At 35.0% G+C, this 23,361-nt stretch overlaps 1 protein-coding gene across 1 annotated transcript in view; it reads left to right on the top strand.

Moving 5' to 3' along the window:
* Nucleotides 1-23,361, top strand: part of ERGIC2 (ERGIC and golgi 2) — a 56,137-nt gene that overhangs the window by 20,891 nt on the left and 11,885 nt on the right. The window contains 10 exon segments of the mRNA XM_006878347.1: nt 1,917-1,976; nt 1,978-2,062; nt 4,012-4,120; nt 5,947-5,993; nt 8,261-8,331; nt 11,922-11,962; nt 14,205-14,306; nt 15,195-15,290; nt 21,751-21,806; nt 22,649-22,747. Of these exon segments, the coding sequence (XP_006878409.1) occupies nt 1,926-1,976; nt 1,978-2,062; nt 4,012-4,120; nt 5,947-5,993; nt 8,261-8,331; nt 11,922-11,962; nt 14,205-14,306; nt 15,195-15,290; nt 21,751-21,806; nt 22,649-22,747 (757 nt within the window). The 5' untranslated portion in view covers nt 1,917-1,925.

Here is a 23,361-nt window from a genome sequence, read left to right as displayed (position 1 = left end):
TGGTATCTCTTGAAATGGTTGAAAATTGACCATTTCTTTTTGGTACAGTGACTCTGTATATTCCTTCCATCTTCTTTTGATGCTTTCTGTATTATTCAATAATTTGCTCATAGATTTCTTCAATACTGCAAGTAGAGGTTTGAATTTTTTCCTTCAGGTCCATCACCTTGAGAAATGCTGAGCGTGTTCTTTCTTCCCTTTTGGTTTTTTAACTCTAGGTCTCTGCACATTTTGTTATAATATTTGACTTTGTCTTCTCGAGCTGACCTTTGAAACTTTCTGTTTATTTCTTGTACATCCTTATGTCTTCCATTTACTTTAGCATCTCTACACAGTAAAGCAAGTTTCAAAGTCTTTTCTGACACACATTTTGTTTTTTTTTTTCCTTCTTTCCTGTCTTCTTAATGACCTTTTGTTTTATTCCTGTATGATATTCTTGATGTCATTCTGCAACTCTTCTGGTCTTTGGTCTTTAGTGTCTAGTGCATCAAATCTGTTCTCCAGATGATCTCTAAATTTAGGCGGGATATGTGTAAGGTTATATTTTGACGCTTATGAACTTGTTTTAATTTGCTTCAGCTTTGACCTGAATTTACATATGAGCAATTGGTGATCTGTTTCATAGTCTGCCCCTGACCTTGTTTTGACTGATGATCTTCATGGAGTGCTTTATCGTCTCTCTACACAGATGTAGTCAATTTGATTTCTTTATATTCGATCTGATGAGTTCTGTGTGCATAGTCATTTTTTATGTTGTTTAAAAAAGGCATTTGCAATGAAGAAGTCATTGGGCTTGCAAAATTCTGTCATGCCATCTCCAGCCTCATTTCTATACCAAGACCATGTTTTCCAACCACTGATCCTTCCTCTTTGTTTCCAACCTTTGCATTCCATTCTCCAGTGCTTATCAGTACATCTTGATTGCATGCTCGATCAGTTTCAGACTGAAGAAGTTGGTAAAATTCTTCAATTTCATCATCATTGGCTTTAGTGGTTGGTACGTTAATTTGAGTAATAGTGGTATTAACTGGTCTCCCTTGTAGGTGTATTGATATTATCCTATCAAAAACAGCATTGTGCTTAATGACAGAACTTGGTACGCTATTTTTGATGATGAGTGCAATGCCATTCCTCTTCAATTTGTCATTACCTGCATAGTATACCATGTTTTTGTCAGATTCAGAATGGCCAATAACAATCAATTTCAGCTCACTAATGCTTAGAATATTGATGTTTGTGTGTTCCATTTTATTTTTGACAATTCCCAATTTTCCTAGATTCATACTTCATACATTCCATGTTGCAATTATTAGTGGATATTTATAGCTGCTTCTCTTCATTTTGAGTGTGCTCCACCAGCAAATGAAGATCCCAAGGGCTTTACTCCATTCACATCATCATGGTCCTCTCTACTTTGAGGAGGCAGCTCTTCCCCAGTTGCATTATATTTGACAATATTGTGGTGTTCTTCATCATGTTTGAATATTCAATAATCTGGTGCTAACAGTGTTTCACTGCTATTCATAAGGTTTTCAGTGACTTAAATATTCGGAAGTAGTTCGTCTCTCCTTCCTAGTCTGTAGTCATCTGGAAGCTCATCTGAAACCTTTGCACCATGGGTGACCCTGCTGGTATTTAAGATAACTGTGGCATAGCTTCCAGAATCACAGCATTTCACAAGCCACCACAACACAACAAACTAACTGACGAGTGGTGGGATAATTCAGTAGTGTGGATAAATACTACGTTTTTGTTCCTGGCTTTTATTCCCTCAAAGAGGGATGAGAACATTAAGTTGTTCCAATGGCATTTACCAATTATCCTGGAATATAATTGGATACATAATTCATAGAGGAAAAATAAACCTTTTATCTTTTGAGAGGAGTCATTATTTCTTTAATTTATTTACTCCTTAGCATAACTATATGAAGGAATTAGAGGAGGTTTTTCCTGAAGATGAGGCGACTGAATCGCAAAAAAACCTTAAATTTGGTGAAAGAGTTGGATGCCTTTCCGAAGGTTCCTGAGAGCTATGTAGAGACTTCAGCCAGTGGTGGTACAGGTGAGTATCACTTCAAATGAAAGTCTTTCGGTAAGTGCTATATTGGATCCTGGTGTGGCACTGTAGAATAAACACGGGACTACATGGTCGGTTTGAACCACAAGGGTGATGGTCCAAACTCACTAGCCGCTGATTAGAAACCCTATGCAGGGTTGCTGTGAGTTGGAACTGACTCAATGGCATTTAAGAACAACAACAAGTGCAATTTTGAGTGATCTAACTCACAATAACCTAAAACTGTAGAAATGAGAAAGAATTCATCAATGAATCATGCTGTAATTGTAATTAATCAGTCCTCATGTCTCATTTCTTGGTCTTACTTGTATTTTCTCTGGTGCCTAATCCAGTGCAACCGATGCTTTTAAGAGTTTATTAAAACGTTGCTGAATGAATGAATTTAATTTTATTGATTTAACACTCTTCAGTTTGTATACTTATGCTAACAAGAATTAAAGTTGGAAGCAGTTAGTTAGTGATGTTAAAACAGCCAAACAGTCTCAGATTTACTCAAAAAGTAAATCAGCTAAAGGCATAATAATAATTCTACATTTCACTTCACTGAAGAGAGATACCATGGTGTAATGGGAGGCAAGAGCTTAGACTTTGAAACTAGGCTCTCTGGGTTCAAATCTCACCTCTACCCCTTCCTAACTATGTGAACTTGGGGAAATTACTCTGTCAGTGACTTAATTTTTCTCCCCATGAAATAGATAATATTTATATTATAGGCTAGCTGTAGTGATTAAATAAGTTAATGAGATAACTAGAGCAGTACCTGATAGAGTTATATGAGGGAACTTCAAAAATTTCATTGAAAAATTTCACTATATTTTAATTATATTTTGCCATGTTCTTTTTAAAGCACCCTCATATCTGTGGAATATAATAAATAATGAAATACATAAGAAAAATATAAGCCTATAACAATATTTGGAGTCCTGGTATGGCACTATAGGATAAGCACTCGTGTGCAATGTTGGTTTGAACTGCAAAGTCAGAGGTTCAGATCCACCATCTGCTCCTCAGAAACTCTATACAGAGTCCCTATGAATTGGAACTGACTCCACCGCAGTTAGTAACAACAACAACATAGGAATATTTACTATTACTACTTTTCCCATGACGAGTACATCAAATAATGTATTTCATATAGGATTGACATTTCATTTGCTAAGCTATTAATAGTTACTTGTCATTTGTAAATCTTGTGATTGTTTTTATAAGGAAAGGTAGTGCAAGTTCTTGTTGCACAATCCATTTTAAGTTTGCCGTTGTGGATATTCTTTATTAATTTTCAGAACTTTTACTTCTTTGTGGGTTAATGCTCTGGAGTGCAACTAGGTTGGTTCCAACTCATAACAACCCTGTGTAGGGTTTCCAAGGAGCGGCTGGTGAGTTTGAACTGCTGACCTTGTGGTACAGACCGACCTTGCAGTTCAGTGCTTTATCCCACAGTGCCACGCCAGAACTCTACATTAGAGATTAGGAGATGTTATTTAACTTTCTGGCATTCAAATTATTGTGACTATTTAGCATCAAAGAAATTAGGCTAGGTTTTCTTTTCTTTTTTTTTTTTTAATGTGAACACATTTTAAATTAGGGCATTATTTTCTAATTTGTGCATAAAATTTATGCTTCATTTTTCTTGCCATATCTGTGACATTACTGTATTTGAGAAAGCTAAAACTTTTGGACAAATTTTGGAAAATCTGTTTAGTGAGCAATGTCCTTAAAACTGAGTAAGTAAAATGCTATCTCAATAGTACAGATATTTCTGTTCATTTTTGTGCTCACTAAATCTTCATTTTAAAGCCATTTTAGGTGAAAATTTTCCTATAATAAACATTAAAAAATCCTTTCATATATTCATTCAAATGAGAGACATTAGGACATGTTTTGCTGATTTAAAATAGTTTTCTAGATTGTTTTAATTTTTTTTCCTCTCTCAGTTTCTCTAATAGCATTTATCACTATGGCTTTATTAACCATAATGGAATTTTCAGTGTATCAAGATACATGGATGAAGTATGAATATGAAGTAGACAAGGACTTTTCTAGGTAATTATTTTTTTTCCTTCTTGAAATGTCTTTAGATTGAAGTTGTAAAGATAAAACCTTTTTAAAAACGTTTTTAGAAAAAGTCTTATTTGGTTTATTTTAGATTTGAAAATTGCTCATTAATTGAATGTATTTGGGGAAATATTTAAATACTGGTTAAATATTTAATTATATGTTTGCTTAAAAAGGTTAAATGGTTTAAAAAAAACCTTAATGTGGTTTTTCTTAGATGTTGATTAATAAAGAAATTGTTTAAATTTAGATCTTAAAAGTATCCTATCTGAGTTGGAAAATAAATTGTATACAGATACATTGTGTTATGTATAACTTGGTTTCTATAAATTATATCTAGTCTAAGTTTTCATGTAAGTAACATCATCTTTTATACCTTTGAAGATATAGTGGGTAAGTTAAGAGATGAAATGTACTTTTAATTTATCTATTTGTATTACTCAGATTTTTCAATTGATTGGTGATAACAAGTTTATAATATTAAGTCTGCGTTAGACAGAGAGACATAGTTCCTAATTCCAGTCCTGGCTCTGGAATTTACAAACTGTATGACTTTAGGGAAGTTACTAAACCTGTATCTGTGTAAGTTTCTTTTTCCTTTTCTGTAAAATGAGAATAATAATTAGAGTGCCTTTCTCATGGGGCTTATGAGAATTAATGAGTTAACATTTGTAAATTGCTTTGTAATCTAGACCAAGTCAGTGTGTTTACTTCTTTTGGACCTCAGTTTCTTCACCTATAACATGCTTATTATTATACAGAAACAATTAGTTATCAGGGAATTTATCATTTTCATTTCATTTGTTTTTAGCAGTGAAGAAAAACTATTGTTTCACATGAAGTCTTATGCAGCTCACCACTACATAAGAACACTCAGAAACCTATCTACATGACCTTGTAATTGTCTTCTAGTTCCTACAATATCTACTCAGCCTAAAACCTCAACTTTTTGGAGCTGCAGTTAAAAACTCTAGATAGTTTTAGACTCTAAAAGTCTAAGCTTCCAAATAAAGCAAGAAAACCTGTTAGAGTGAAAACAGTTTTGATAGGAAGCACAGGACTGAATTTGATTGTATCCATTTTGTTAGTGTGCTTAGATCACAATGAATAATTTATTCTGGTACTGGAAAATTAATTTAATTTGAATTAATCAATAGAAAAATCGAGCAATGATTGTGGCTTTTTAAAAGTTCATTCAAAACTAATCATGAATTGTTTCTGTATGTTTTCTTGCATTTGTTCTTAGTCATGCATACCTAGTTTTCAGTATACCACGTTAGTGGTTATGTGATCTTTAGCCAGTCACTGATACTACTCTGAATCCCAGTGGCTTATCTGCAGCCTTGTAAAGCTAGTTACTGTGTAGGCCTGTGATGAAGAATGAAGATCATATTTGTAAGGCATCTAGCATAATGCCTGCTGTGGAGTCTTATTTGATATGTAGAGAAAAGGCCTGGTAGTTCCTAATTCCTGATTATGAAAATTGTACATTCTTAAGGAAATACTCTGTGTAAAGTTCATGGGAGCAGAGGTTAAAACTTCTTCTGGCTTACTTGGAGTTATTGACCATAGGGTGGCCATTATTAAATTAAAGAGTACTGTGTGTAAATCGGAAAGGCTTTTAGAATAATTGCAAAATAAAACTTTTACCTATAATATGTATTTATTTTGACGATGCTGTTCGCTGTCTTAAGTTTTAGTCTGCATACTTAATACTGTTTGAAATCCAAGTTTTTCATGGGTCAATTGATTCATGTTTCTTATGTTTTATTGTTTACTTGGTAAGTACTCTTTTTTACCTTTTTGTTTTTCAGCAAATTGAGAATCAATATAGATATTACTGTTGCCATGAAATGTCAGTGTAAGTATAGCTTCAACTTGATGAATCCATGTATATTTAAAATAATCACCGAAATAAGATAAAATCCACTACTTGTATTCTAGCTTTATTTTTCTTTTACAATGCTTTAAGTTTTTATTGTGGTATTATTTAGTAATATAATACCACAATAAAGTTGCTTTTCCTCTCAAGCTTAAATTCTTTAAATTTCATCTTTAAAAAGAGTCTAGATTTAAACTTCATATTGTTGTTGTTGTTGCTAAGTGCTGTTGACTCATAGCTGCTGTTAAATGCTGTTGAATTCATAGTGGCTCTGTGAAGTATTTCTGAGGACTGGCTGGTGAGTTTGAACAGCCTGCCTTGCTGTCCAGTGCATTATCCTGTAGTGCCAGATCAGGACTTCAGCTTCATATGGTTGTTGTTGTTTAGTGCCGTCAAGTAGGTTCTGTCTCATAGCAACCATGTGTAAGGTTTCTGAGGAACATGTTGTGGGTTTGAACTGCAGACCTTGTGGTTTACAGTCCAGTACTGATCCTATAGCGCCACACCAGAAGCCCAACTTCATATTGTTGTTGTTGTAAAGTGCTGTTGAGTCAGTTCTGACCCATAGCGACCTGTGTAGGGTTTCCGAGGAGCAGCTGGTGAGCTTGAACCGCCGACCTTGCAGTTCAAATGGCTTTGCAGTCTGGCGCAATAACCCACAGCGCCATACTAGAACTCCTGTGTAGTCAAAATACAAGAAATCAGAGGAAAATCTTTCAATCAGTGTTCCAGTTTAGCTAAATCCTTTATTTGTTTCTTGTTTGGTGTGCCTGTTTTTGTACTCACATTCATTCACAAACATATCCTGTTTTCTGTTACAGTTTTCCACCCCTTGCTTTCATTCCGCATGTTAAAATAAAGATGTTACTTGATGGAGCTAGTTGTGATATATCATCCTTTTCTGTTTTATTCAGTGACTTCATTTAATTGTTGTTATTATTGTTAAGTGCCTATGTCAGATATAAAATGTCAGAATTGCTCTCTAAAATGAGGTTGCTTTTGCCTGGAAAATGTCTTTTACTGCTTCAAAAAAAAAATTCAGTAGTTCAGAAAAAAAATTTCAAATATTTTACCCAATCAAGGAGATTAGTATCTAGGAGATACCATCTTATAACATCCTTAAATCTCTTTTCACTTTATTTTTCTTTATTTTAAAGTGGTGCTTTTAAGAGCTAAGGAGATGTTTTTATTTTCTAGTGTTAACACTGAATATATTATATTTTGTTTTATTTTGCATGTTTGGATGCCATTAGAAACTTTAGCCTTTCAAAGAAAACTTCCTATATGTTGTTTGTTGTTGCTTTTAAGGCATCAGTAGTTTTGACTTAAGATTCCTTTTATTCTCTAAAAATTATTATTGTTATTAATATTTATGCAACAGCCATGTAATAATTTTTATGAGTCTTGGCCAACTTTTGCAGAGCTTTCAGTTCAGTTTGTCGTTTTTGCCACATATCCTGGGTCATAAGTAGTTGGTGGTACAGTGGTTAACTGTTCAGCTGCTAACCAAAAGGTCTGTAGTTTAAACCCACCAGTGATTTTGTGGCAGAAAGACCTGGCAGTCTGCTCCCATAAAAGATTGCAGCCTAGGAAACCCCATGAGGCAGTTCTGCTCTGTCACATAGGGTTGCTATGAGTCAGAATCAAAAGGATGGCATAGAACAACTATCTGAGGGCATATTTTCTAGAGAAGCCAAACCAGTGAACCATGTATATGTATATATTTAAAGAGAAATTTATTATCAAGTAGTTAGCTTACAATTGTAGAGTCTCAGGTCCCCAGAAGAAGAGAGAGAAAGTCTTTCATGCATGTCCATTATATTGGGAGCAGACCACACCCCCAAGGAAGCATCCTTTTAATTGATTGGCTGCTCATAGCCATTCATCATAGAGTTGACTGTGCTTGTATTACATGTCATCACCATGGGAATAAGCACATCCCAGCTGCCAAATCTCTGGAAATCCTGGCCTAGTCTAATCATTACAACAGCATTCTGTGTCATCTTTTATGCTGAGCAAAAAGTAGACGAGCATTATTAATTTTTAAAATAATGTCTACTTAAACTATGTAAGTCTTCTCTATTAACTTGTGAACAAATAACCATTATAGGAAAGTGGTTTTTTTAAATGAATTTTTTTGCTTGTTGTCTTAATTTGTTAGTTTATATCAGATGTGGCTTGACTCTGAACATAGAATGTGAATGAATCTTCAGATTTCGTCTTCTTTTTTTTTTTTTTTAATGCAGATGTTGGAGCAGATGTATTAGATTTAGCAGAAACAATGGTTGCATCAGCAGATGGTCTAGTTTATGAACCAGTAAGTATGATTCATGTGGTATTTTTTAAGTCATGTGCTTTGAGGAATTGTTCCCTTCAAGCTACTTTGATACTTGCTTTTAGTTCTGATTGGCGTCAGTGACATTCAAGTATATAACTGGGCTCTTTACTCAGGCTGAGTGGAGAAAGCTAGATCCCACGCCCAGGATGTGATGCTAGAGAACTACAGCAACCTAGAGAAAAGTTTCCCTTTAGATTCCGAAGTCAGAAATTGGGGGTATTTAAGCATCTCGTTCACATAATAAAAACCATGGGTCATCAATACACTTAAGCTGAGTTTTGTCATGGATTGTCCTTATATGATCTATACAATTAAATGTAAGAACGTTCTCCCTTAGTAGCTGTTCAGGCTAAATATAAGCTAAGAGTAAGCACTGTTGTGGAATCGTATTGCTGTATGGTCTCTATCATCTCATTGAACACCTAAAAGTATTCAATACCAAGATGGCAATTGTCTCTTCATGTCTTTTTTCATCTGTATTCTCTGATGCTCTGAACTGAGGGAACCTTTTTAATTGCTTTCTCTATGGACTTTTCTATCTCATGAAGTCAATCTCATGAAGCCAATCATATGTGGAGTCCTTTCTTCGATTTGGTCTCTTTTTGATGCTGTCTTGCATCAATTCAAATTATTTAGAATTATTATATACATCATGTCCTTTATATGTTTATTTGGACATTGTGAGAATTTGGTTATGAATGAACTAAAAGTGAGATCTTATCTTACCATCTTAAATACACTATTTAAAAAAATCAATTTATCGATCTAGCATTCTCCTTATATTTTGAGTATCTTGGCTGTTGTCTCTTTTTTCACAAATACTGTTATAATCCCTAGGAGCCTGGGTGGTGCAGTGGTAGGAATGCAGCTACTAGCTAAATGTCGGCGGTTCGAACCCACCAGTCCATTGAATGTAGGAGACAGATGTGGCAGTCTGCTTTTGCAAAGATTTACTGCTTTGGGAACCCTATAGGACAATTAATTCTCTGTTCTGTAATGTTGCTTTGAGTCAGAATTGACTCATGACAATTGGTTTGTTTTTTTTAAATTATAATTTCTCGTTTCCTTTGCCTTTTCCCCCCTTATCTTGTTTCTCTAACTGAGCATTGATTGTAATTACTGATTTCATTTATTGTTCTTTTTTCCCCCTTTCTTGTTTCTCCAACTGGGCATTAACTGTATTCTTTCCTCTTTATTGTTACTAAACTGTATAGCATAATTCCTTGCTATATAGGCATTCAATATGCTAGAATGGTGTAATAGTGATAAGATAGTTGACTATTTCTACCATGTCTTTCTATCATTTATAGAACAGAACAAACATGTAAATTTAACTGTCATACAACTAAAGGTCATATGTGTTATTGACTAAGTTAAGAATGTCAAAATATTTTAATTATGTACTTTTGTTTTTGACTTTTAGTCAATTTTTTTTTTAATTTAATGTTCTATTTAAATATCAATTGCCTTATTCTAATTAATATTAAAATACTTATGAATTATTCTTAATGTAAAGTCACTTGAAAGTTATTGTTTTAATATGTGTTCTAAGTATTAAAAACCTAATGCTAATAGCTTTAGTAGTTGCAGATTATAACAGAATATCCTGTGATGGTTAATATTTTGCTACTTATGATTATATTTAGTTAGTTATGATGTCTCTATTTCAAGACACGAAGAATGTACAGGTGTATACCGTTTAGTCGTTCTTCTTTTGTAAATTGAAAAAAGGTGTGCAGAAAAGAGAGGCAGGTGATTAACGATGTAGAAAACCTTTTTGAGTTACTGCTTCCTTATATGCAAAAAGGATAGAATAATAATAAGCTCACAAAATTGTTATGAAGTTAAGTGAGAATCATGAATTAAGAACACATAGTGCTGAAATCATGAATTTAGAACCCACAAAGTAGCTACTCAGTAGTTCTTTACACCTTGTGCTAAGCACCATTTTAAGCACTTTGGGGGAATTCGATGAAAGAACCACATAATTCTTGGGATCAGTATTTGTATTTATAAATTAACTGGGGACTAGTTGCAGGTAACTTCATATACTTACCGTGTGGTGTTATACAGATGTTAGCATTGTTTTGTATCTGCCAGGTTGTGAAGCATGGTACAGACCAGTTCAGTGGGAGATGTAATTAAAGCAAACATCAGAAAGATGGAGGCCTTTAACTTAGATCATACGGTTGTAGAGAACTGAAATAGTTTTAAGGGTTATAATCACAGAAAAGAAGTATCCCCCAAGATGGTATAATAAAATTAGCAAAGGCACAATGCTTCATAGTTATGAGGGATTTTTCAAGTTTGATTAGAGAAGAGGAGTTTTTAGGAAGGAAAATAGTGAAAATCATTCAGGAAAAGTTTTTAAATGGAGCTAGTATGCTTTACTATAAATTGACTTTATTAAAAAGGGACTTTTTGTTACAAAATTGAATTTTCCACAAACCATGAAAAGCTTATACATTTCTCTCTGCTCTTACAAGTAGCCAAGTCTGATAATCAAATTGATGTAGATGGTGCCTGTATAAAATTTCTTAATTGTTCTTTGTTGAATTGGAATACCATTGTCTTTGTTTAACTAATTTTTTTAAATGTTAATTTTATTATGTTATTTTTGCATAAGAATATGGGCTTTGAATACTTGAATATTATACTTAAGTTATATGTCTTTTTTCTCTCTTTTTAAAAGATGGCTGCATTTCATACCAGCATCTTTTAGATGGTTTTTAAACCAATCTAGATTATAGATGTATCTTAATTATCTAGTGCTACTATCACAAAAATACCATAAGTAGATGGATTTAACAACAAATTGATTCTCTCTGTTTCAGAGTCTAGAAGTCCAAATTTTGGGGGATGGTACTTGTCTCCTTTCAGCATCTGTAGGCTCAGTAAACCTCGGAGATCTCCCTACATCTTGGCCTCAGTCTTCCCCTGAACAACAACATATTCCTAGGAACTTGACAGTGCAGGGACCCCAAGTCCAAAGAATGCACCCCACTCCTGGCCCTTTTATCTTGGTGGCAGTAGGTCCTTCTTTCTGTGCTCACTTCTCTCTCCTTTTATATCTCAACAGTTTTTTTTTATTAAGGTACATCCTAGCTTTGTAGACTGCATCTGCCCTCTAGAAGTGAGGATTCAAACTCAGAGGAGAATTAGATCAGATCAGACCTGATCAGATCAGATCACATCATGGGATATTTGCGTTATATTAGATCTTACCATGGAGGTGATAACTACAACTTAATGCTAATCCACTGAGAATCCTGGCCCATCCAAGTTGACACCAAACCTTAACTATCACAGTATGATAGATCCCTTACTTGCATTCTATTTCTAAAATGTAGATAACTGTAACAGGAGAATATTTGTGATTAGCAAAATTTCTTTATGGTACTTTTGAATAAAGTAATTTATATTTTATAGCTTTATGGAAGATTAAATGTAAATCATTAATAATTTTCAAGGATATTATAAATTTATATTTCTTGTTAAAATTGTTTGAATTGTGACATAAAAACCAAAGAATTTGATACTATTAGTAATTATGTTTTCCTTTCTTTCAGACAATATTTGATCTTTCACCACAGCAAAAAGAGTGGCAGAGGTAATAAGTAAACTAAGTATTGTGGTTCATGTAAACCTAAATCATGTTTGTGGAAGATCATACTGTTTTGTCTATTGGAAACTCTCCATCTAATTTATAAAATTGTATCAGGAAAGTCATGAATAATCCTTTCTGTATTGCATCTTAAATTTTTTGTCACTTTTGATTTATAATTTTTTAACTATTTCAAAAATTTTAATTGTAGAAATAATATATGTTTATTGCTTAAAAGCTTACTTTGAATAGAAAGGTTTAAAGTAAAAGTAAAAGCCCACTCCTCATTCCCTAAAAGCCCACTCTTCATTCCCTAAACCTGACACCACTACATAGTGGTAATAGCCAGAGTTAAGTTTCTTCCACAACATAGACACTGTCTCTACATATAGAAAACTCCCTTTATGTTTGCATTTGTTGTTGTTGTTAATTGTCATTGAGTCGGTTCCAACTCATAGCGACCCTGTATAGGGTTTCCAAGGAGTGGCTGGTCAGCTTGAACCGCCAACATTGCAGTTCAAACTGACCTTGCAATCTAGCGCTTTAACTCATAGCACTACACCAGCACTCCGTATTTCCATATAAATACATGCTGATTTTTTTTCCTTAATAAAACTGGGATCATTCAATACATGTGTTCTATAACTTGTTTTTCTTATCTGACTTGATATTTTGGGCATCTTTCCATTATAGCACACAGATTCGTCCAGTTCATAGATTTGTTGTTGTTGTTGAGTGCTCTCAAGTGGGTTCCAACTCACAGCGACCCTATGTAGGGTTTCTGGGGTACAGCTGGGAGATTTGAACACCTGACCTCACGGTTCAAACAGACCTTGCAGTTTTGTGTGTATTTTTAATTGGCGCCTTATTGATGAACATTTAATTACTTCTAGGAATTTAATATTTAATCCTTTCTTTTAGTGAGCGTCTTTGGACCAGCTTTTCTGTAGACTTCTGTTTGTGTGTGGATAATGGAAGGATAGATACATAAAAATGTATAGAAATATAAGTTTTATTAAAAAATTTATGAGGTAGCTTCAAAAAGTTTGTTGAAAAATTCCATTATCTTTAAATTCCAGTTTTCCATGATCTTTTTGAAGTCACCTTGTATTTACTGTAATATTTCAATACGCAGTGTCAACCAAAATGTTTCACCTTCCCTCCAAAACTGTGTGAGTGCTTGTTTGTGGACAACCTTACCAACACTGAGTGTAACCATACTTTTTTTTTTTTTTTTACCAATTTGTGTGTTAACAAATGGTACCGGACCTACTTTCTTTAGCATTTATTTAAGAAACAATTGAATATTTTCCCGGATATTTCCTCCATTTGTATTTCTTTATATGACACTGTTTATTCATTTTATTTGCCCATTTTGCTTGGTTCTTGGCCTTTTCTTAATTTTTATAAGTAGTTGATAAGTTTACCTTTTGTCTGTTTTTTCCCTCTACCATATATTATATATATATATATATATATTGCTTTTTCTTATCTTGGTTTCTAAGCTTTTTTTTCAAACATTATTATTAAAAAAAAAATTTCCACCCATCTTTTTTTCCTTCCTACTCTCCTTAGTATCTTTCAAAGGTCTTTTAATTTCTGGATTTATCCTTTTGGGTGATATTAATGTAAAATCAAATGTAGTTGAGTAAAAACCACTGAAGATTAAGTGTATTCTGGGCTTCTAGTACTTTTAGTAGAATGCCACCTGTAAGTATGAAATACTTTATTCCAGAAATATTATAGTGTGATTCCTGGGATTTTATTCAGTGTTTAAGATTAGTAATAAGTGGGGGCAAAGATTATGTTTTCACTATTAAAATGATAGCGTTTCCCATCAGAGTAGAATTTCTGTATACCTACCTGCATATATAAAGTATTAGCTTTAACACTTATTTTAGTGCTTGACAGAATGTGAAATTTTTGTTAATGTTGCTTGCATGAATGATGAATTTAACTGCACAGGTGGGCAGAGGCTCCTTCTTAGTGACCGTGACCACACGTACATTATTATGAAATCAGAAGGCTCCTGGAGCCTAGCTATTAGCCACGGTACTTCACTTTCTCTTCTCTTAAGGAAATGCTAGAAAAGAAACTTGTTACTTTATTTAGAAAGATTCGTAATCCTTCTTCCTCTGAGGAGGAATGTTTGGCATAGCTAAATCAGCTAACCACTATTGTATTTGAGTGAGTGATAGCCTTCTTTGTAACCTTACTCTTTACCAGCTACTGTTTGTATTGTATTTAGGATGCTGCAGCTGATTCAGAGTAGGCTGCAAGAAGAGCATTCACTTCAAGATGTCATATTTAAAAGTGCTTTTAAAAGTACATCAACGGCACTTCCACCAAGGTGAGATGTGTTTTTTAAATGTGCAACTATTTATCATGAATTAATTTTGACACAGCTTTAGTATTGGCTTAGTTCTCTGAATCTTATTTTTCTTAGAGAAATTGGAATTATTCTGCACTATGAAAATACCTTTTACTTTTAAATTCATACCCTGTTATTTTTCTGGACTATCACAAATATGCTATTTCATTTTCATTAATTAATGACAATTAACTTCATCATGTTCTCTTTTAGGTGTGTCTAGGAAACTTTTTTGTTTTGTTCCTTTGATTACAACTTATGTTATTATATAAATACCTTCCCTAAAAAATAGTATTTGGTTTTAAGAATACATTAGTCACTTTTATTTTAATAAGGATATATAACTTTTGATTGGAATTTTTTTTCTTTTATATATTAATGATATTTGGAAGAGATCATGAAATGACAGCATAAAAACTCAGTTTAATAGTATGTAATGAGTTTTCATATTTGTTTAGGAAATAAAACTCATTGTCTTTGAATTTTGATGGCATTTCATTTTTATTCCCATTCTGCCCTCCTCCCACATCTAAGTGCTAAAACAGGCATAATAAAAGCATGCCTTTTTTGGAGTAATTCTTTTCTTTAGTTTTTGTTCTATCATTTGGTTTGAACCACTAGTTAAATATGTAGAACCTTGGAATTTTAAATTAATGCAAGTAAAGTACTTGCATAATAATGTATTTTTATGTTTTATAGATGTATTAATTTTAAAAATAAATTTGTAGGCTGCTATTGTCTGTTTAAAATTTGGAACATTATCCAAAAGTAACCTACAGGGATTTTTTCCTCTATGAGATTTTCTCACGTGAACTGGTGACTATATTGGATACATGTTAAGTAATCTTATATGTCTTGTTGTAACAGGGAAGATGATTCCTCACAGCCTCCAGATGCATGCAGAATTCGAGGTCATCTATATGTCAATAAAGTAGCAGGGAATTTTCACATAACTGTGGGCAAGTATGTTCTTTTCACTGACTGAAAATACTTTAGACAGGTGGGAGCTTGTTATTGTTAAGTGCCGTTGAGTTGGTTCTGATTCATTGTGAATCTATATAGAGTTTCTGAGGTGCGACTGGTGGATTTGAACCGCTGACCTCATGGTTCAAACTGACCTTGTGGTCCAGTGCTTATTCTACAGCACCACAAAAGGATTGCTTAAGATGTATATGTCTATAATATTGATGTCATAAAATAATGAGATATTGATGTTTAGAATTTCAGTCTCAGGATAGAAAAGACTAGTAACTTAAAATCTACTTCAAACACAAGCAAATCAGTTATGTAATATTTTATGTTAAATTTAAATAACTGTTGTTGTTAAGTGCTGTTGAGTCGATTCTGACCCTATAGTGACCCTGTATAGGGTTTCAGAGGAGCAGCTGGTGAGCTTGAACCACTGCACTTGCAGTTCAAATGGCTTTGCAGTCTGGCACATTAATCCACAGTACCACACCACGATTCCTAAATAACTGTAGGTGAATCCTAATTAGAACTTTCTAATTGCCACATTTTAATAGATAGAATACTTACCTAAACATTTCATTAATTTACTTATTTTACTGACATGATATTGAATTTTATTTTTTGTTTACTTTTTGGCTATGCTCATCAAAATGTAATGCCACCCGTATTTTGATATGAAGGGGCTTCAGAAGTTCTTGGCAAAATGAAATGAAAAGATCATGCAATTTTTCCATGAACTTTTTGAGGTCCTTTGTATTGTTAGAAATAAAGTCTCTATCTGGGTGACATAAGCAATTTGCAGCCGAGTACTGGTGAGATGCTATTTACTACCAGATTGGTGGTTCAAACCCACCAGTTGCTCCTTGGAAACTTACTTGCTAGTATTTAACAATAACAACTAAGCTACCGATTGGCATTTTGAATGCACCCTGTAGCATGACAGAAGAAAGGCCTGACGATCTGTGTCTGTAAGGATGACAGCCATGAACATCCTGTGGAGTAGCTCTGTTCTGGCACATATGGGTCCCCATCAATTCAACGATAATGGGTTTGGCTTGGGCTGGGCTCCAGTTAAAATAATTAAAAACTAAGGAAAAATCCCTGACCACCTACCTTCATGAGCAGCACTAAGCACAGAGACTGTCATTCAAGTAAGCACTTGATGAATTTCTGAGTGGATAATCAGATTCCTTCTTGTCACCCTTTCTTCCTTCTTCTTGTCTTTTTGTATTTATTTAACATACAGCTATATAACTGAATAATTTTTTTCCGGTAAAGGGACATTTTGGAGTTCTTGCTATATGCTAAGTATCATACTAATGCTTCAAACAATAAAAGACAAGTACTGGCCCGGTGGCACAGCAGTCTGTGAGAGAATCCAAGCTTCAAATCGTGAATTATGGTATTAATGATGTAATTGTAGTTGTACTAAGGTCTGTGAAAGAGACATATGACTGAGAGGGGACTGTATAACTAAGTACCTGACCTACTCTACACGTCAGCAAAGGCTTTATTGAGGAAAACCTGAAACGAATGGGTGATTAGGAATTTAATAAAGAAAGATGGGGAAGGCATTCAAGTCCATAAAGTAAGGAAAATCATGGCTAGGGGAGACTTGTTTTTATTTCGTATAGATAAGACATTATATTTTTGTAGACAATATCTTTGGTATTTACAGTATACAGATCAAACAGTTGTTTGTCTTTTCTCCTTAAAATTTCATGTTTTTGTTTTATTTTATTTTGCTTTTTTGTTTTGATTGCATGACCTATTCTATCTGCTTTCCCACCCTGTAGTTAGGAACCTTGGGATGTCTGGGAATCATAGAGGTAGCTCATATTCTTTGGCTCAAAGAAATTTAGAAAATATTTTGTACTATTGATTACAAACAAATCCCTAATCCAAGACTAACTGAAATAGGAAAACTAAAATGTTGTATAAGTCTGTGTTATGACTCTCCCCCGCCCCCCACCCCCATTTGGCCTTCTCCCAAATTCACTTCTGCAAAAGTATGAAGCACCAACCATCCCCCCTATGACATGCTCTACTCCTCATCTAGGTTCAACAATCCTTTGCAGTGGCCACACAGAAGTCATACATCATACTCAGAGTTAATGGGATTTATTAGGAAAGTTAACAGGTTACAATTTGGGGGCAGATATTATAGTTGTTCCAGTTAGCTGATAAAAATGTCCACAAGGCACACTGGAAGCTTCAGCCTGAAGGCACTTGGCTCTAGCTCTATGGATCAGCAAACCCAGCTCTCTCACTTAAGTTCCTGGAGGCACCCATTCTACAAGCGAGCTACTTGGCCAGAGTCACTCAGTTTTACTTGCTCTGTGGGCTGGGGAGCTGTGTCTTGTGCTCTGGTCTTTGGTTCTGCTGCTGCTGCTGGTCTTCTCCCACTCCTCTGGTGTTACAGCTTTCTGTTCCTGGATCGAGGAGGTTTAATTCACAGGGATCTTGGGATCCAAAGGACATGTTCCCCTCCTGGGTCTTTCTAGTTTAATGTTAGTGTGAGTCCCCCTCCTACTTCTGAGATGGCTCATTTTAAGCCCACGTTAGAGTTCCAAGTTTTTACAATTAAAATGAACTCTGTTAACATCCACAGCTGAACTATGTCATCTTGTTGGTCTCCTGTCCTGGTGTGCCACTGTGGGTGAATGTGCTGGACTGCAGTGTTGGTTTGAACTACAAGGTTAAAGGTTCAAGCTCATCAGCTGTTCCTTGGAAGCCCTGTACAGAGTCGCTATGAGTCAGAGCTGACTCGATGACACCAATAAGAGCAACATCAGTATCTTCTCCCACCTACTTCTTACCCAGATCTATCAGGAAAAGAGTCATTTGGTGGGAGTTACAAAGACAAGGCTAGAGGAGTCAAATAATTGACAACATCACAACTCCTATCCCTATGTAATAGCCCATACTATCAATTAAAAAGGCAGAATTTAAAAGCGTTTGGTATGTATCATCTCAGGAATATCTTTTGTTAATTAGGTTTCCAAGTTCAGTATTGAACCTTTTAAATTCTCATTACTTCTCAGATACAAAATTATTCTCAACTGTCATCTAAAAGAAAACAAAACAGATTATGATTTGTATCGTACATATTTTAATATGCAGATGCATTAATAGGAGTATACTGACAGAACTCATGAAACAGGCAGGTGTAGGCTGATATAGATGTATTGGAATTCTAGTGTGGGACTGTAGGATAAGCACTGAACTGCTAACCACAAGGTTGGTGATTCAAACTCACCTACTGATCCTTGGAAATCCTATGCAGGGTCATTATGAATAGGAATCAACTTGATGACCCTTGACAACAACAATAACAACAGATGTATCAGCAACTCAGATAGCCTGACTGGCATTTCTTTGGATGAATGAGACGCTCTTCTGAAATAGTGAAAACTTCTGTATAATAATGTGAACAAACAAAATACAGTCAGCCCTCTTTATCTGTGGGTGCCAAATCCACAGATTCAACCAACTGTGGATTGAAAGTAGTTAGGGTACTTGAGGAAGACAGTTAAGTGGTTAAAGCAGTCCTTTAAAGGCTAAAAAGAACGGAAAAAGACTATTTGCATAGCATTTGCATTCTATTAGACATTTAAAAAAATCTAAATCTAATTTCAAGTATAGGAGACTTATGTTCATACATTATATGCAAATCCACACCTTTTATATAAAGGATGAGCACCCATGGATTTTGGTATTTGCGAGAGATCCTGGAACCAGTCCCTGATGATGCTGAGGGCTGTCTGTAATCTTCCCTCAGTTTCTGAAAAAATTACTGTATATGGAAACCAGAACAAAGTACTTTGTATATGTAAAATTGGATTCAGTTCTAAGGTCATTATTTCAATATGTTTTTCACATGGGTAAATGTCTCTTAAGCAAGATGGGAGAATTCTTTGTGTGAGACTGTCTCATGATTTACAGTTTCCCTGGCTGCTGTTCATTAAATTCTATTATCAATTCCTCCTTAGTAATTGTAATAACCAAAAGTTCCTCTGCCAGTTCATCACCAAATTTCAAATAACGTTTCCTCCACTAAAAAGCCAAAGGGTTAGATTGATTCCTTTTGAGAGGTAGAAAGTGAAATATGCCACACACACCCCAAAAAAACCAACATGTGATAAATTCTTAATATCTGGTCTTCCTTTGAAGAATAAAATATCAGAGAACTGCCAGAAAGTCTCACTCTTCTCCCACAGATTGGCTGGTAGTTTTGAACTGCCAACCTTGAGGTTAGCAGCCCGCTTTGTAACCACCACGCTACATTAGGTAATGTTGTTGTTGTTGTTAAGTGCTGTTGAGTCGGTTCCGACCCATAGCAACTCTGAACAGGATTTCCTAGGCTGTAAATCTTATGGGAGCAGAAAGCCTCATCTTTCTCCCGCAGAGCAGCTGGTCGTTTCGAACTGCTGACCTTAAGGTTCGCAGCTGGATTCGTAACCACTATGCTATCAGAGCTCCTTACACTAGGTAATAGACATATTTTAATTTGAGTGAAGCGATAGGCAATAAAAGCGGGGCTGCAAGAAGTTCATGGAGAAATGCCATTATATTTTCATTCCATTTTTCCATGAACTTTTTGAAGACCTATTTTATATAACAAAGAGGAGACCAGTGACCAGAATAGTATCACTTTGACAAAGGATGACATTGAGAGGTACACAAAAGTTAAAGACACAATCCTGCATTTTCAGTAGTAGCAAATGTGTGAGTGGATATATAGGCAGACATGCAAGCTAAACAGGAATGGGTCGGTGGATGGGACTGTACTCACGAGCATATGTAGGTTGGGCTGAGGCTATTTACATGCTGTAAACATATCCATGTATAAAGCAGAGCAGTAGAGAGCACAGCGACTCTGTGGAATAAACATCAGACTGTGAACCAAAAGCCCACCAGCCCTTCTGAGGTAGAAAGATAAGCCATTCTGCTCCCGCAAAGATACAGAGCCTTGAAAACCCTATACAAGGTTGATATGAGTCAGAACCATCTGGATGCCAATTAAAAGCAACATAGTAGAGCAAACACAGCAAATTTATGAAAACTCTTTAGCTATACACCTTAGACTTGAGGACTTAGAACCTCATTCTCAAGGTACAGCTAGGTCAATTTGCATGACATAATTCACATTGAATGATCTACATTCTGCTGTAAAAAGCTAGCAAGCAGCTATCTAAGATGTAACTATTGGTTTCTCACCCTCCTGTACCAAAAAGAAGGAAGACTATCAAAGACTCAAGATAACAATTAGCCTAGGGGACTAATAGACTACATGAACTACAACCTCCACTAGCCCGAGACCAGAACTGGAAGGTTCCCAGCTACTGGTACCAACTGCTGATCGGGATCACAATAGAAGGTCCTGGAGATATGGAGAGTGGGAGAAAGATGTGGAACAAAATTCAAAGTCATGAAAATTATTATACTTGTCTGAAAAAGGCAGGAACACCTAAGACTGAACACACTCCTAGGCATCACCTTGCAGCCAAACAGACAGGCCTGTAAAGTGAATGTTAATACCTATGAGCAACGTCAGAGAATAATCAATCATAGGAGACCAAAAGGGCACAATCTGCCCTAAAATAAAACTCAAATGGCAAAAAGGGGCAGGAACGAAGGACCAATATAAATGGGGAACTCCAGGAGAAAGTGAGAAGAGTACTGGTACATTGAGAGAATTGCAGTTAATGTTATAAAAGGACATGTGTGTCAGTTAGTTGTTGAATGAAAAACTAATTTGCTCTGTAAACCTTCACCCAAACCTCCATAAAAAATTTTAAAGTGGAAAAAACAAAAACCCATGGCGTGAATTAGTATATTCAGAGGTGAAATACAGAAAACCTCATTAGAGATCACAGTTAGGAGATGTACATTTGTGGTCAATATTGAACTCTAAACCCCAGTGAAGCCAAGTATTTTCTCCCTGAGACAATTATATTCTTGTCTTAGTATAAATGTAGTAACTAAAAATTATTCTCAAGTATTTTTAATTTAATCTTTTTTTTTAGTAAATTTGTTTCCTTGTTATCTAAGTTACTAACATTGTTGTTGTTAAGTACCGTCCAGTCAGTTCCAACTCATAACAAGCCTGTATAGGGTTTCCAAGGAGTCACTGGTGGGTTTGAACTGCCGTGCAGTCCAGTGCTGATCCTGTGGCACCATACCAATGCTCCATCTTGGCCCACAGAGCTTATAATGTTTATGATCTGGCCATTTACAGAAGTTTGCCAGCTCCTCTTAACCCCTCCCCCAATTGACTGCATTGCCGAAATGAACGGACATGTCTGCTTAAATCAAAGTCCAAATATATTATTATATTGGTTTTTATAGATGAAAAATAAAAATTTAAGAAGGACCAATTTTCTGATTTTAATTATTTCTATATTAAAATGCTGTTATTTCATACTCTTTTATTTTCTTTTTCTGCTTTCAGGGCAATTCCACATCCCCGAGGTCATGCACATTTGGCGGCACTTGTCAACCATGAGTGTAAGCTGTTTCTGAAATTTTTCTCAGTGAAGATATGCTTGAAAAGAAAGTGGTGTGTGTGTATGTGTGTACGTTTTAGTTTAGGTCCACAAGATAGGACTTTGAAAGTGGACTGGTCTGAAAACAAAGGAAAAAAAGAAATGATTATGTTTATTGACTAATCCTTTTTCTCTTGTCTTTAAGCTATCGTAGTTAAGAAGCAGGTAGGTAGGAAGTTCAGAGATAGGAAGGAAAGCCTGAGAGAACTTTATATTAGTATATTACCACTATTTTTTATGGACAATAAAGAATGTATGAGAAGTTTAATTTGTAAATCTAAGGGCATATTTACTTGCATATGAAAAATATTAAGTCAGTTTGGTATGAGGTCTGTTATGAAAGTTCATTTTTTAAAAGTTTGCCTTAAAGAACAAAAATAGAATAAAACATAACACAAATTCTGTTTGGTAGCATAGTGGTTATGAGTCAGACTGACCTCAAGGTCAGCAGTTCAAAACTACCAGCTGTTCTATTGGAGAAAGTGAATTGGAACCGACTCCAATAATGAGCAGTTTTATTATTGCTACCCATATGATAAGCACTGGATTGTGAACCACAAGGTCATAGATTTGAGTCTGCCAGCTGCTCTTGAAGAAAAAGCTGAAGCTTTCTGGTCCTACAAAAAAATTTATAAACTCAGAAACCCTATACAGGGTCACTAAGAGTAAGAATCAATTGGTGGCACTTAGCAACAAAAACAAATACTATTATTGTTACACCTACAGAGTTTAGATATTTTCATTTGAGCATAGATAAGATTGTAAACCAGTCTCTAACATGTGGTTTTCAATTTTGCCTCATAGCATACAACTTTTCTCATAGAATAGATCATTTGTCTTTTGGAGAGCTTGTTCCAGGAATTATTAATCCTTTAGATGGAACTGAAAAAATTGCTGTAGATCGTAAGTGGTTTTTATTTTTATCACTTTCTAGATTTGATTATAATGTTAATATTAATGTATTTTATAATCCTTTCCTAACTCCCTTTTAAAGATGATCTTTACATTGGTGGAGGAATGCGATGTATGCGGAAAACATCTGACCTAGTAGTGGCTGAAAATTGAATATTATAAATGAGCCATTGTTGTTAGGTGCTCATAGTGACCTTGTGTAAAACAGAATGAAACATTTCCCAGTACTGAACCATCTGCACAATTATCGTTGTATTTGCACCCTTTGTTGCAGCCACTATGTCAGCCCTTCTCATTGAAGATCTTTCTCTTTTTCTTCCATTTACTTGCCTGATGCTATATATATCCTAAGTACATGAGACAAAGTTTTAACCATCCTTGCTTAGAAGGAGCATTTTAGCTAAACAGCTTTCAAGAACATATTTGTTCATTCCTCTAGTAGTCCAATTCAATAGTCTTCACCAATCCCATAATTGCAAGTGTCAGTTCTTTGGAATTCCTTTTTCATTGTCCAGCTTTCTCGTGCATTTGTTGTTACTGTTAGGTTCCATTGAGTTGGTGTATTTCTTTGATGCTTTCTGCATCATTCAATATTGTGCCTATTG

This window comes from Chrysochloris asiatica, unplaced genomic scaffold, assembly GCF_000296735.1.
Source record: "Chrysochloris asiatica unplaced genomic scaffold, ChrAsi1.0 scaffold00098, whole genome shotgun sequence".
Classification (NCBI taxonomy): domain Eukaryota; kingdom Metazoa; phylum Chordata; class Mammalia; order Afrosoricida; family Chrysochloridae; genus Chrysochloris; species Chrysochloris asiatica.
Note: the sequence above shows the minus strand (reverse complement) of the source record. Positions and strands in the feature narration are given on the sequence as shown.